Source organism: Somniosus microcephalus, chromosome 22, assembly GCF_052327205.1.
Source record: "Somniosus microcephalus isolate GS21.2 chromosome 22, FLI_Smic_1.0, whole genome shotgun sequence".
Lineage (NCBI taxonomy): Eukaryota > Metazoa > Chordata > Chondrichthyes > Squaliformes > Somniosidae > Somniosus > Somniosus microcephalus.
The window spans coordinates 69,835,511-69,851,923 of NC_141008.1; the positions used below are offsets into that span (position 1 = coordinate 69,835,511).

Sequence of the window (16,413 nt, forward strand, 5' to 3'; positions counted from 1 at the left end):
GGCTCCCGCGCAGCCGGCTCACCAGCTTTTAAATAGGAAAAACTGCGCATGCGTGATATTTTGAATGGGCCGCGCAGCCCCTTAAAGGGACCGCACACTCAAAAAAAAAAAAAAAAAATTAAAGTGAACATTGGTAGTCACTGTTGTAATGTAGGAAATGCAGCAGCCAATTTGGGCACAGCAATCTCCCACAAACAGCAATGTGATAATGACCAGATAATCTGTTTTTAGTGATGTTGATTGAGGGATAAATATTGGCCAGATATGAGAAAGAAAGATTACCCATGGAGGTCTGTCTCTATTAGCAATACCAATTGTGGCCAAGGCTGAAACCTGACAGATCTCCAGTTAGCCAGTTTTCCCTGGTGGGACGGAGGGGGGGGCCAATGATCCCGTTAAGCTGCGCAGCCACGCAGCGGTCTGGAGGTCCCGCGCAGGGCGCTTGCCGGCTTTACAATGGGTAAAAAACGCACGTGCGGAAATTTAAATGAGCGGCGCAGCCTGTTAAAGGGGCCGGGCACCCCCAAAAAATTAGAGGGAACATTGGCGGGGCATGGGCAAATCTTCCACTCGACTTGAAGTCAACGGAAAAGAAAATCAGGAGTGGTGTACAATGGGCTGCCGATTCGCTATGAGCCTGATTCACGCTACTGGTGAAGACCAATGTCGTCTTGTGTGACTATATCCTGGATTCCTTTAACAAGGGCCCACCCACGTGACAGGCTCAGTGAATTATTGTGAGATGTGAGGAAGACTTGTGCTTTAAACAGAAATTAAAACATATTTATCAGTTGGATCATTTTTTTCAGATTCCATCTAGGGCTTCTAATATTAACTGTTTTGATATTCAGTCGAACGTACTTTGCAAACCACTCCAGTTATTTAAAATAATAATTGTAATGCGATTTTTTTTCAGCAATAATAATCGCATTTGATGTCAATGATATAGCATCTCTGGATCACGTAAAGTAAGTAACAAAACGAGGCTTTCACTTTATGCTCTCATTTTAAAAAGAAACCTTCAAAACAATCCGTGTCGTCGCTTCTAGAAATTTCAGTACGTTTTCTTTCCATATTTGATTTGTGATAATGACAGCTTTCTCTGGTGTGCCTACTTGAATGGTGGTAAGGAAGACATTGTGAGTTCCCAGTCTGTACCAGACTGACAGGATGGTGCACGGCACCAGAAGCTCGGGGCTTCTCCGTGGGGGGGAAGGGAAGCATTGGTTGCATTTTCAGAGGTATAGGTTTAAGATGCCAACATGCCCTTTTAGCTGTGGAGTGGAGCATTACAACAGTGACTACACTTCAAACCTTCTTCATTGGCTGTAAAGTGCCTTGGGACGTCCTGGGGTTAGGAAAGGTGCTATATCAATGCAAGTTCTTTTTTTTGATAGAATAGAAGTCTCCCCTCAAAAAAAAAAAGGGACAAAAATAAATGTTAAGGAAGGAAAGAGAGAAATAAAGCAACTGTAAAGTCATTGTCACATAACTTCATTAATATGGGATTATACACATAGCAATTTCCACCATCTACAAGGCACAAGTCAGGAGTGTGATGGAATACTCTCCACTTGCCCGGATGAGTGCAGCTCCAACAACACTCAAGAAGCTCGACACCATCCAGGACAAAGCAGCCCACTTGATTGGCACCCCATCCACCAGCTTAAACATTCACTCCCTCCACCACCGGCGTACCGTGGCTGCAGTGTGTCCCATCTACAAGATGCACTGCAGCAACTCACCAAGGCTTCGGCAGCACCTCCCAAACCCGCGACCTCTACCACCTAGAAGGACAAGGGCAGCAGGCGCATGGGAACACCACCACCTCCAAGTTCCCCTCCAAGTCACACACCATCCTGACTTAGAAATATATCGCCGATCCTTCATCGTCACTGGGTCAAAATCCTGGAACTCCCTCCCTAACAGCACTGTGGGAGTACCATCGCCACACGGACTGCAGCGGTTCAAGAAGGCGGCTCACCACCACCTTCTCAAGGGCAACTAGGGATGGGCAATAAATGCTGGCCTTGCCAGCGACGCCCACATCCCACAAACAAATTTAAAAAAAGATTGAGTCCTCTCCTGTCCTCAACTGTGTTTAAAAGGTGACAGTTGTGTTGTGTATGTACCTTTAAGGGAATAGCTGGTCTCAGACTGCAGTACTGGCAGTGACCACCCCTGTATAAAAGGCCCTAGCAGGCTTCTGTAATTTCAGTTTCCAGGTTGTCTCCATTCAGTAAAGACTTGTTCGAATCAACTCCTGCAGTCCGTGTCTCAATTATACACGGATATAATACTGGCGACAAGTAAGAAACGAACTTACCTGCAACTCGGCAGCACCTCAGACGACGTTATTGAAGGTCGAAGCCAGAAGAAAGAAAAAAAAAATAATCCAAAGGAACTCGAGAAACGGGCGTCGACCGTGGGCAACCGCCCTCCAAATCATCGAATTGAAAAGTTGCAGGAGAGACTGTCGAGAGCCAGGCTTGGTTCTCCAGTCTGTGGTTTCCCAGCTAATCGGGCTGGTGGCAGGTAGTGCACTGATTCTTCCTGGGCTGCGGCGGGCTAGAGCTCGATCGGGTGGCTCTGCAACGGGGCCGGGCAGCAAGTCGGGAAGCAAAGAGAGAGAGAGAGGGTGGAGCACACAGGGCGCGGCCGGTGCTTCGAAGCCGGGCAGCGTTCGGACCTAAGAAGAGGGAGGGAAGTGTCCCAGAGGGTCCGCTCCACGACGGGAACGGTTCTTTAATTAACGGAGCAAATATTGAAGCGCGATAGAAAAATAAAAATACCGCGGAGAGCGGCGTTGGCAGCAGCGATCGGGGAGGCGCGAAGACCATAGGGCGTCGCCATTACAGGATAGTAAAATAAATATAATCGCCAGCAACAGCGTTGGCAGCAGCGGGAAAGTGCGGGAGGCGCCATCTTAACTCAGCGGGGAAGAAGGAAAAGCGCGGGAGGCGCCATTTTGATCCATCGGGGACGAAGGAAAAGCGCGGGAGGCGCCATCTTAGATTTTCAAGATGCCAAAGACTGGCGATATCACTGCCTTCGATAATGCAATAGAAGACTGGACCACGTATGTGGAAAGAGTCGAGGTATATTGCGAGGCAAACGAAATAGCCGATGAGAAAAAGGCATCGGTATTGCTAAATTTAATGGGCGCAAGAACGTACGGCCTATTGCGGGACCTGATTACTCCAGCCAAACCGAGGGCGAAGAGTTTTAATGAAATTGTTGCTATCCTACAGGAACACCTAAATCCTACACCGCTGCTGATAGCAGAAAGATTTAAATTCCACAGGAGAAATCAGCATAAAAATGAGAGCAATGCTGATTACCTTACGGAACTACGCAAGCTATCAAAGCACTGCCAGTTCGGAGCAGGACTGGCAGATACCTTACGGGACAAATTTGTCTGTGGACTCCTGAGTGAAGGAACCCAGAAGAGGTTACTCTCAGAGAAAGAGCTGACGCTAGATAAGGCTTTCAGCGTAGCAGTATTGTACGAAGCAGCAGCAAGGGGAGCTGCGGAAATACAACAAAAGCCACAGGAATACGGCACCCACGAAATGACATGGGGATTTGCAAAATGTTATCGCTGCGGCAGAACAAACCATGACCAGAAGGACTGCTGGTCCAAGGACAAAATATGCAGGCAATGCGGAAAGATGGGACACATTGCACGAGTTTGCAGGTCTGGGAAGAAGACCAACGACAACAAAAAGGCTACTAAGGAACTGTACAGGAAAGTACAAAAGATGACGGACAGTAGTTCCGAAGACCAGATGAGCGATAGTGAATCCGGGAACAAGAGACTAAGCTGTCTCAAACTTCACAACGTAATCGCAAAAGAGGATCACCGAACCATTTGGGTCACCCTCACGATAGCAGGGTCCCAACTCAAAATGGAATTGGATACAGGATCAGCTCTAACCATCATGAATCGACGAGACTACAAGTGGCTATTCTCACACATACCCTTGAGAGAGACATCCATTGTCTTGAGGACGTATACGGGGCAAAAAGTATACCCCAGAGGAAAAATAAGGGTGCCTATTGAATACAACGGCAAGAAAATACGGAAATTGTATCTCTACATTCTGCAAGATGGTGGACCACCGTTATTGGGACGTGAATGGATCAGAAAGATAAGTTTAGACTGGCACTCCATTCAGGCACTGACGGTGGCTGGTAAAAAGGATGACGACGTCACTCCTGGACGATTGTCAACAATCTTAGCTGACACCAAAGAGGTATTTCAACAAGAACTGGGCACTCTTAAAGGCGTAACCGCCTCGATTAAAAATAGAGGAGAATGCAATTCCCAAGTTTTTCAAAGCAAGACCGGTACCATATGCAATTCGCCCAGCCGTCGAGGCAGAGCTGGAGAATCTGAAGAATGCAGGCGTGTTATCTAAGGTAGACTGGAGCGAGTGGGCGACACCCATCATTCCTGTCATGAAGAAAACGTTAAACAATAAGTCTGAGGAGCCAAGGAAGGTTCGCATCTGTGGGGACTTCAAGGTGACCGTGAACCCAGTCCTTCACACAGTACAATATCCTCTTCCAAGGATAGAAGATATCTTCGCCTCACTATCTGGAGGGAAGCGTTTTACAAAAATTGACCTAGCACAAGCATATTTGCAGATGGAGGTTGAAGAATCCTCTAGGAAGTATCTCACGATAAACACTCACAAAGGTCTTTACCAGTATAATCGACTGGTATTCGGAGTAGCATCAGCTCCGGCGATATGGCAAAGAGCGATGGAACAAGTCCTGCAAGGGATTCCGGGGACTCAGTGTTACTTGGACGACATCCTAGTGACAGGTGAAGATGACAGTGAACACCTTGCCAACCTAGAGCAGGTGCTCACTAGACTACGTGAACATGGGCTACGAGTCAATCGCCCCAAGTGCGAGTTTTTTAAGAAACAGATATCGCATTGTGGCCACGTGATTGATGAAGAGGGGTTGCATAAGTCCCCTGACAAAATTGAAGCGGTAGTTAAGGCTCCAGCGCCTGAAAATGTGTCGCTGCTGAGGTCATTCCTCGGATTGGTGAATTACTACCATAAGTTTTTGCCGAATTTGTCCACAATTCTGCATCCACTGAACGCCCTACTACGAACGGGAGTAGCATGGAAATGGAGCGGTGAATGTAAGCGGGCCTTTCAGAAGAGTAAGGACCTAATCACTGCAAGAGAAGTATTGGCTCACTACAACCCATCACTACCGATAAGACTGGCGTGTGATGCGTCTCCCTACGGCATTGGGGCGGTACTGTCACATAAATTCCTTGATGGTTCAGAGAGGCCGATAGCTTTTGTGTCACGCTCGTTAACTTCAGCCGAGCGTAACTACGCCCAGATTGACAGAGAGGCCCTCAGCCTGGTGTGGGGGGTGAAGAAGTTCAATCACTACCTGCACGGTCAGAAATTTACTCTACTAACTGATCATCAACCTCTCGTCTCCATTTTCAACCCTCAGAAGGGCGTACCGATAATGACGGCACAACGGCTACAGAGGTGGTCCCTTTTCCAAGGGGCACACCAATATGACATCGAGTACAAAGGAACTAAACAGCATGGGAATGCTGATGGATTGTCACGCCTACCGTTGCCGACGGTGGAAGAAGAACTGGCAGTGGATCCAGTGGAGTTATTCCACTCGACTATAGTCGAATGTCTCCCTGTGACGAATGCAAACATAGAAAAGGAAACACGAAATGACCCGACACTCTCCTGGGTCTATGATTTAACGGTGAAGGGATGGCCAGCACATGGTGAACCACTGCTGCTAGCATTCTCGCTGAGAAGAGAACAGCTGTCAGTGTGCAGAGGAACCTTGATGTGTGGATCCAGAGTAGTAATTCCACCCAAATTGAAGGATAGAGTGCTCAATGAGCTTCATGAGGGTCATCTGGGAGGGGTAAAAATGAAGAACTTAGCCAGAGCGTTTGTGTGGTGACCGGGAATCGATAGAGAAATCGAAGAGATGACCAAGAGCTGTACAGGATGCCAGAAGGTCCAAAACGTCCCACCACAAGCCCCTCTACATCCATGGGAGTGGCCCTCATCTCCATGGCAAAGGGTGCACATTGATTTTGCTGGTCCCTTTATGGACTCGATGTTTTTAATTGCAGTGGATGCACATTCAAAGTGGCCAGAGGTAATAAAAATGTCCTCAACCACCACAGAAAAAACTATCACAGTCTTACGAACCATATTCGCCAGGAATGGGCTGCCTGAACAGATTTGCTCTGACAATGGACCACAGTTTGTGTCTGAAGAGTTCCGGAGGTCCTTAAAGAACAATGGTGTTAAGCATTACACATCCGCCCCATATCATCCAGCCACTAATGGATTGGCCGAGAGGTTTGTTCAAACATTCAAGAAGGCTATCAAGGCAATGTGTAATGAAGATATACCCCTATGACACAAGGTGGATAACTTGTTTGCCTACCGGAATGCGACACATGCGGTTACCAACCAAACTCCAGCCATGATGTTCTTCAATCGAAGACTACGATGCCGCTTGGATTTGGTTAAGCCAAACGTCAGAAGAGATGTGGAGAACAGGCAGTTTCAGAATATGAATGAAAGGCCGACCAGGAGTTTTAAGATAGGTCAACCAGTTTTGGCCCGGGACTACCGCACAGAGAAATGGCAGCCAGGAACGATCTGTACACGGCAAGGACCTCTAATGTATACCGTGGACGTTGGAGAGAGCATTGTAAGACGCCATGCTGACCAGATTCTAGAGTCACTGGAAAACGTCAACTCCACACCACGATCTGATACACCTGGCGATGAACCCGAAGTACCAATTGCATCTACCGCAGAATCGGTGATATTGGAAGCAGACGAACCAAACAACGACATTGATCCCGACTCAACCTTGCCAGAAGAACCTGATATCCCAAAGAGGCGTTATCCAGACAGAATCAGGAAGCCTCCTCAAAGACTGAACTTATAATTGCTTAACTTCAACCAATGTATCTAGCAACCGTAACTGTAATTGTAATTAGTTATTATTTAGTTGTTAAATGAATGTTATGTACTGTTTATCTAAAAGGGGAGGAATTGTTGTGTATGTACCTTTAAGGGAATAACTGGTCTCGGACTGCAGTACCGGCAGTGACCACCCCTGTATAAAAGGCCCTAGCAGGCTTCTGTAGTTTCAGTTGCCAGGTTGTCTCCATTCAGTAAAGACTTGTTATAATCAACTCCTGCAGTCCGTGTCTCAATTATACACGGACATAATATTGTCAACAAGGCAAGAATCTTGCTTTAACCTGCCACAGCAGCTGAATTTGCAAACCCGGTCCGCTCCAACCCAGTATAGAAACATAGAAGATAGGAGCAGGAGTAGGCCCTTCGAGCCTGCTCCGCCATTCAACGAGATCATGGCTGATCATCCAAACCCTAGCACCCGGTCCCTATACCGACAGCCATCCCACCAAAGCCCTATCCCCGTAACCCCACGTATTTAATCCCCCCTAACACTAAGGGCCAATTTTTTATCATGGCCAATCAACCTAACCCGCACATCTTTGGACTGTGGGAGGAAACCGGAGCACCCGGAGGAAACCCACACAAACACGGGAAGAATGTGCAAACTCCACACAGACAGTCACCCGAGGCCGAATTTGAACCCAGGTCCCTGGCGCTGTGAGGCAACAGTGCTAACCACTATGCCACCGTGCTGCCCATGTGGCAGTGAAGTCTTGTCCTGAGTTAGACGAGGCTCTAATCCTGTTTTACGTTGCGAAAGGCGACATCAAAGACATCAGGTGGGGTCAGAACACACTGGGGGACACTCCACTACATTCCTCACTTCCTTGTACCCCCCCCCCATTTCCTGGCAGCCAGTTCTGGTGGTGAAGGGTACACTCACCTCTTTGTGGACAGGTGTATGTAGAAAATAAATGTACATCAGAGCAATCCATCCTCCAAAGTACATCTTGTATTTGCATCCCGATGCACAGGCCGCCTAGTAGACCCAGGTGTCCAGGGTTCTCCTTATGGCAGTGAGGGGAATGGATGGGTGCGATTTTTGTTTGGTGCCTGTGCAGAACGGAGCATGGCCTTGCACAGGTAGAAGAGGAGACCCCGCCATTTAGCATAAATAAAAACAGAAAATGCTGGAAACGCTCAGCAGGTCAGGCTGCATCTGTGGAGAGAGAAACAAGAGTTAATGGCCCAGAAATTCGGGTCGGGGGCTTCCTGCGGGTGCAAGCCCCCGACCTGCACTTACCTTGCGCGCCGGCAGTTAAGCTCTGGGCTCCCGTGGAATTCCGCTCCGGGGCCTGCTCCAACTCTCGGCGCGCTGTGCTTGCGTGTCCCAGGGGCGTAGTTAGTGCGATGCGTCCCCTGGGATCACGTGAGCCATGGGCAGCCAATCAGAGGAGGGAAAAGCCCATTCATAAGATTGACAGGAAGACCTGTCTAAACTTATGAATATACGGGCCCCAAAATAACAGTAAACCTTCAAATAATTTTTTTTTTAAATCACACTTTTTAAATAAACTATAAATTACATTAAATAACTATTTAACAATAATTTAAATTTTTGAAAAAAATAATTTTATGAAAAAACGGGGCTAAAAATAAACTTACCTTGCTTTAAAGTATTTAAAAATAATAAACCTGTAGAAAAAATGTTTTAATTTTAATTAATTGACCACTTACCTTTTAAAATGCAGGCCTTACGCCTGGTTTTTACATTTCTAAAATCTAAAGACTTACCCTCACGGGAAAACCTGTTTTAAAAAAAAACCGTAAGTTCAAAGCGCACGCGCAGACTCCCGCGCGCACGTGTTCGACCTCTGAACCCCTTCGTTCAGAGGAACGGAAGTGCTGGTTTCCCGCGCATGCAAGAAACCGGCACTTCCATCGGGTCCACGCGTGAGTACCCCGTGCGTACTCATGCGTTGGGACCCGAATTTCTGGGCCAATGTTTCGGGTCAATGACCTTTCGTCGGAACGCATAAGTTCGCTTTTGCAGGCAGCACAGCGGCAACAAGCATCTCCACCTGCACCAGGCCCTGCAATCCTGACCACTAAACTCCACCTCTTATATTTAAGTGACTCTGAGGCAGAAAGGTCGGCTGCAATCAGGTGTGTATCTCCATGGGAGATGTATAACTTCCCCCTGCCCCAGAGATAGGCCCTAAACAACTGGGGCACCGCAACTGTAGGCCGTAGAGTCTACAGTTCTGATGGTTGGATTTGAAATCCCATGTTTTGGCACTTTAGTGGTTTCGAGGTAGATTATGTGGCCATGTGGCAATGGATCTTTCAGTGGCACCTCTAGCATCACACCTTTTCATTTCCCCAATCCTTTCCCTGCTCCTTGACACTTCTTGTTAAAATGTGTAGAATATTCAAACAATTTTTGATAGAATTATGTTTTAACATAAAATAACGCACAGTTTGCACAGAAATAAAAGATGTAACGTGATGACAAATCTCATAACACATCAAATTAGCCTTCTGACTAGCAGCTCAACTTCAGAGATGGAGCATAGTTATTTACAGCTCGAACTATTCTCATCTGTATACTTTTAATAATTGTTTCTGTACTCCTCTTTCCTCAGACAATGGTTAAAAGATGCGCTTAAAGAAAATGACCCTGCCTCTGTATTGTTGTTCTTAGTTGGGACAAAGAAGGACCTCAGTGTAAGTAGCAAATGGCTCTCGCTGGCAGACAGTTTATTCAAATACTGAGAGCTAATTGCTTTCAATTCCTGCACGCCAAAGCATAAATTACCAAAGTTACATGCTCTAGGAACAGGAGTAGGTCCTTCAGTCTATTCCGCCATTCAGTTGGGTCATGGCTGATCTGTACCTCAACTTCATTTACCCGCCTTTCAATCATATCGCTTGATATCCTTACCTAACAAAAATCTGTCGCTCTCGGTCTTGAACGTTTCAATTAACCCAGCATCTGCAACCTTTGGAGAACAGAGTTCCACATTTTCACCACCCTTTGTGCGAAAATGTTCCTTCTAGTTTTTGATCTATAGGAAACTTTCGATTTACCGGCACCTAAATAACCGGAAATCTCGGTTAACCGGCAAAATTCAGGAGTAAGTTTTACTTCATATTGTACTTGCATTCCTCCATCTGTTGCTGTGCAAGGGTGTGGCTGCAGCTGTTGCTAAGTTACAGAGACGCTTGGAACTTGTGGCCATTGTTCTGAACCTGTTGCTAAGCAACAGGGTTTGTTGCTTTATACGGAGCTCTCAGCTCCGTATCTTTTACTATAGCGTTCGGTTATCCGGAATTTTTGATGAACCGAACAGGCCTCCGAACAGTCGCAACTCGGTTGGACGGAGTATCAATCAGGAAATAGTTGAGGCTTGTAATAAGGGAACATCTATAATTATGGGGGATTTTAACTATCATATAAATTGGACGAATCAAATTGGGCAGGGCTGCCTTGAGGATGAGTTCATTGAGTGTATTAGGGATGGGTTTCTTGAGCAGTATGTAACTGAACCAACCAGGGGGCAAGCAACCTTAGATCTGGTCCTGTGTAACGAGACAGGATTAATTAAAAATGTCCTAGTAAAGGATCCCCTTGGAATGAGTGACCATAACATGGTTGAATTCCATATTCAGTTAGAGGGTGAGGAGGCTGTATTTCAAACAAGCGTGCTAAGCTTGAATAAAGGAGACTATGAAGGTATGAGAGCGGAATTGAGTAAAGTGGATTGGGAAAATAGGTTAAAGGATAAGACGATACATGATCAGTGGTGTACATTTAAGGAGTTATTTTACAAATTCCAAAAAAAGTATATTCCACTGAGAAGAAAAGGGTGTAAAAGAAAAGACAGCCATCCGTGGCTAAGTAAAGAAATTAAGGATAGTATTCGACTAAAAACAAGGGCATATAAGATAGCCAAATCTAGTGGGAGGATAGAGGATTGGGAAAACTTTAAAAGACAGCAAAAAATAACAAAAAGATTGATTAAGAAAGGGAAGATACATTATGAAAGTAAATTAGCAAAAAATATAAAGACAGATAGTAAGAGTTTTTATAGTTATATAAAAAGAAAAAGGGTAGCTAAAGTAAATGTTGGTCCCTTAGAGGATGAGACCGGGAAATTAATGGTGGGAAATATGGTGATGGCAAAAACACTGAATGAATATTTTGTATCAGTCTTTACAGTAGAGGACACCAAGAATATCCCAACACTTGACAAGCAGGGGGCTATAGGGGGGGGAGGAGCTAAATACGATTAAAATCACTAAGGAAGTAGTACTTGGTAAAATAATGGGACTCAAGGCGGATAAATCACCTGGACCTGATGGCTTACATCCCAGGGTTTTGAGGGAAGTGGCGGTAGGGATTGTGGATGCATTGGTAATAATCTTCCAAAACTCCCTGGACTCAGCAAAGGTCCCGGCAGACTGGAAAACTGCTAATGTAACACCCTTATTTAAAAAGGGCAGTAGACAGAAGGCTGGAAACTATAGACCGGTTAGCCTAACATCTGTGGTAGGTAAAATTTTGGAGTCCATTATTAAGGAGACAGTAACAGGACATTTGGATAATCATAATTTAATAAGACAAAGTCAGCATGGTTTTATGAAGGGGAAGTCATGTTTGACAAATTTGCTGGAGTTCTTTGAGGAAGCAACATATAGGGTGGATAAAGGTGAACCAGTGGACGTAGTGTATTTAGACTTCCAAAAGGCATTTGACAAGGTGCCACACAAAAGATTATTGCTTAAGATAAAAAATCACGGGATTGGGGGTAATATTCTGGCATGGATAGAGGATTGGCTATCTAACAGAAGGCAGAGAGTTGGGATAAATGGCTCATATTCAGACTGGCAATCAGTAACCAGTGGTGTTCCGCAGGGGTCAGTGCTGGGTCCCCAACTCTTTACAATCTATATTAACGATTTGGAGGAGGGGACCGAGTGTAACACGTCAAAGTTTGCAGATGATACTAAGATGGGAGGGAAAGTAGTGAGTGAGGAGGACATAAAAAACCTGCAAGGGGACATAGACAGGCTAAGTAAGTGGGCAGAGATTTGGCAGATGGAATACAATACTGGAAAGTGTGAGGTTATGCACTTTGGCAGGAAAAATCGTAGAGCAAGTTATTATCTTAATGGCAAGAAACTTGAAAGTACTGAAGTACAAAGGGATCTGGGGGTCCTGGTGCACGAAACTCAAAAGGTTAGTATGCAGGTGCAGCAAGTGATTAAGGCGGCCAATGGAATGTTGGCTTTCATTGCTAGGGGGATAGAATATAAAAATAGGGAGGTATTGCTTCAGTTGTACAAGGTATTGGTGAGACCGCACCTGGAATACTGCATACAGTTTTGGTGTCCATACTTAAGAAAGGACATACTTGCTCTCGAGTCAGTACAAAGAAGGTTCACTCGATTAATCCCGGGGATGAAGGGATGGACATATGAGGAGAGGTTGAGTAGATTGGGACTCTACTCATTGGAGTTCAGAAGAATGAGAGGCGATCTTATTGAAACATGTAAGATTATGAAGGGGTTGGATCGGGTGGATGCAGGGAGGATGTTCCAGATGATGGGTGAAACTAGAACTAGGGGGCATAGTCTTAGAATAAGGGGCTGCTCTTTCAAAACTGAGATGAGGAGGAACTACTTCACTCAGAGGGTGGTAGGTCCATGGAATATGCTGCCCCAAAAAGCTGTCGAAGCTACATCATTACATAAATTTAAAACAGAAATAGACAGTTTCCTAGTAGAAAAGGGAATTAAGGGTTACGGGGAGCGGGCAGGAATTTGGACATGAGTCTAGGTTCGGATAGGTCATGGCCCTGTGGGTAGCGGAGCGGGCCCAGGGGCCGTGTAGCCTGATCCTGCTCATGTTTTCGTGTGTCTAATGCTGTTAGATTCAGGAGATAGTCCTGTCATAGTAGATTGGCGGTTAGGATCAGATCAGCCATGATCTTATTGAATGGCGGAGCAGGCTCGAGGGGCCAATTGGCCTACTCCTGCTCCTATTTCTTATGTTCTTATGTAACCGGCACCACGTCGGTCCCGTCCGTGCCGGATAAAAAAAAGTTTCCTGTACATTTATTTTTACTAATTTACATGTATGACTTTTGGTTCCTGTTATCCTGCCTCATTTATTTAAAGTAATATTTCCGATTTACTTTAAGGGTGCACTGGGCCGGGAGGAGCAGGAGTGCTCCTTCAGGCCCCACAAGGAAAGTTTGGGCCTCCTCCGCTCGAGGCTTCGTTCCGCCCCGCCCCCACCTCTCCCCCAATCGGGATTCGCTCTGCAGCCACTTATCTTGTGTTGGGGAATGTTCCTACAGGTCCCCAACCACACGATTTTAACAGGCGGGCAGCTGCTTCCCACAGAGTTCCCAGCCCTGTTGATCGGGAAGTCGGGAAGAGGCATGCTAATGAGGCCCGGCACTTAGAATCGGCCCAGCCTCCCACTCGCTCGGCCGCATTCCCGCCTGGGAGATAAAACTGAGCCCCAATGATCCCACAACTCTACTTCCCTGAAAGTGCTGCAGTAGAATTTAGGCTGTGTTTTGCTCAAACCATTTACACAACGTACCATTCATTGTTCTTTACAGTCTGGCGCCCAGTACAACCTGATAGAGAAAGATGCCATCAAAATTGCCAAGGAAATAAAAGCTGAATATTGGGTAGTGTCTTCTCTAACAGGTGAGTATAAAGTGAGTTTAGTTTAGTTTCATTCTGAAAAAGCAATAGTTTTGTTATGCATACTGTCTGATATTGGTCACTCCTTTACACTAGTTAATTACTGAGTGAAGAGATTGCAATACTAGAGAATGGACCATTGCCTAGTTTTAGACTCAGTGGGGATAATTTTAACTTTAGGCAATAGTGTAAGTGAGGCGATATCGGATCTGCCGCATGTTATACGCCTCTCCCAATTTTTGCTTCCAATGGAAATGAAATTCGGGAGAGATATATAATGGGCAGCTGATCCAATATTGCTCCGCTTACGCTATCGCCCAAAGTCAAAATCACCTCCAGTGACCCCTTAACCGTTCAAGGCTGCTGTGTTACTTTTACATTAATTTAAAAAAAAAAGAGATTGCAACCTTTTTAAGTTCAAAGTAAACATTGTGGGATTGACCACATTTCTCCAATTTTACTTGTCGCTTCATAAACCTTGGGAGGAATATAGAACCAGATAGTGTGTGCAAGGTTCTATCCCTGATAGAACCGAGGCCCGCCCTGTTTTAGATTACAAAATTTGAACATTATATGGGTAATATTGAAATGAGAGTGAGTGGACACACAATTTTGGGGAGATCGTGCCAAATATTTTATTAAATGCTCCTGGCAGGGGCGTGTGTGTATTGGACAAATACACATTCATCTGGAAGCAATGTATAATAATGACAAATTTGAACTAGTTTACAAATCATACCATGATCTCTTCCAGCCCTACATCCCAGCTCACATCCTCCGAGTATTGTATGTCCCCCCCACTCCATCATCAGTGGCAGGGCCTTCCATCAAAATGTCCCAGTACTTTGGAATTCTCTTCCTAAACCTCCATCTCGATACATCTCTCCAAGATTTCCAACGCCTTCTCAGAACCTACCTCTTTGAGCAGTTTTTCCGTCATCTATCATAACTTTTCTCCCAATTCCTGCTCGGTATACAAATTTCCCCCCTTAAGTGCCTTTGGCTGCCTCGCTACAGTAAAGGCGTTCGCCGGGAATTTGCCCAGGGGGGTGTCCCAATCGGCCACTGTAACTTCAGCGGAAACTCCGGATAAACCCATGTAAATGACATTTCTGCTGGTTATGGCGTTCAATTGGAAGAATCCCCGAGGAATTTCCTGATGACTCTAAGTTGTCGTAAAGGCTAAGACATGGTACCTGCTGAACAATTCCAATAGATGGCGCTCTTCAACCATTTTTCAGTATATTGTAAAAAAATTTCAAGTTCCAAAATTCCAATAATCAGCCCAAACGTCTAAAATAGAATCTACTAAACACCTGTGGCAAGCAGTTTACTTTATCAGAGTTCATATTATTAGCCTGGCAAAACTGAAATGAGTTGAATCAAATATTTATGGATTTCCTCACAAAATACCAGCATTTTCATTAAAGAATCTGTTACAGTTTTGTGAATTTTACAAAATAAAAATAGCATTTCCAACTTTAAGTCAGGTACTTTCCTCTCTACTCTTCCTTATTGTGCTGGTATTATGTACAGGAGTATATTGTGATATGCGCTTTAGATGTCATTGTATTGTGGACGGTTACATGTTTGTGGGCTTTTTCATTTTGTTTTCTTCATGGGTGTCCCTGGGCTACACATCATTCCTAACTCAACAAGGCAAGTGACCAGCTTCTAGGCATCATCCATATGGAACTTTTGAGCTCTGTGTTAGGAGCTGTGTGAGATTGCCAATGGTGATTGGTCTTTCTGTTTCTCTCCTGGTCTAAGGGGCCTGCTCCGCTTGGTCGTTCCCCACAATGATTGAGTACCTGCCCCGCTCCTCTGTGGTATTGACATGTTGGTACGCCTTTGTGCTGCGGCGCCTAGGAGAAAGCTACACTTCGATAAAACAAACTGTACCAGTAGAATATGCTGTGGCCCTTCGATCGAATGCTAACTCGTTCTTCTTCCTTGTCATTAGGAGAGAATGTAAAGGAGTTCTTCTTCAGGGTGGCATCCTTGACCTTTGAAGCCAATGTACTGGCTGAGCTAGAAAAGACTGGCCCCAGGAAGATTGGGGATGTTGTTCGTAAGTATTCTGTTAATAAAATACGATATCACTTCTATTCAGCTCACAGTAGTTGTCATGATAGCAGCAGGTCAATGAAAGGAGATTCATTTGGGGATGGGGAGAAGCTGATTGAAATATCTATTTAAAAAAATGATATTGCTCCCCACACCATGAGTTCCTGATCTTGGCTGGGTCATCACAGGTGAAGCAAGCCACCTAGGCAAGGAAAATAAAAATGAGCAGTCAATTTCATGGGAGGCTCTACGTACCTCCTAACAGATAGTGACACTTAGTAGAGATAGGAGCTGGTTACCTAACTACCCTGTCAACTAGCAAAGTGAGATAGTGTGCTGACAGTGTGGGGGGCGGGGGGGGGGAGACAATAACTGTTTTAAAAAGTAAATCAAACTGGGTGACATGAATCAGTTATTAAGGAAAGAAAGACTTATGAAATAATACTGAGCGGCCTGCGGGTGGCGCTGTCCAGGGAGAGTATAAATACTCGGGCACGGGCCCAGCTTGCGCAGGACATTCTTAACAGGAACTAGTGAAGGACACAACTAGACTCCATGTTGTAAAACAGTTGATTAAAGCTTTGTTTAACGCTTAGACCAAGTGCCTAGTAGTTTTCTTACGTCAGTGGGTGTGAAACATTTCCCCAATGTGAGTCACTAGGGGTCA

At 45.4% G+C, this 16,413-nt stretch overlaps 1 protein-coding gene across 1 annotated transcript in view; it reads left to right on the forward strand.

The window, feature by feature from the left end:
• The window catches only part of rab34b (RAB34, member RAS oncogene family b), a 68,665-nt gene that overhangs the window by 45,271 nt on the left and 6,981 nt on the right, over positions 1-16,413 (forward strand). Inside the window, exons 7-10 of the mRNA XM_085965024.1 lie at positions 917-968; positions 9,602-9,683; positions 13,592-13,682; positions 15,643-15,750. Coding sequence (XP_085821150.1) covers positions 917-968; positions 9,602-9,683; positions 13,592-13,682; positions 15,643-15,750 — 333 coding nt within the window. The remainder of the gene's footprint in view (positions 1-916; positions 969-9,601; positions 9,684-13,591; positions 13,683-15,642; positions 15,751-16,413) is intronic.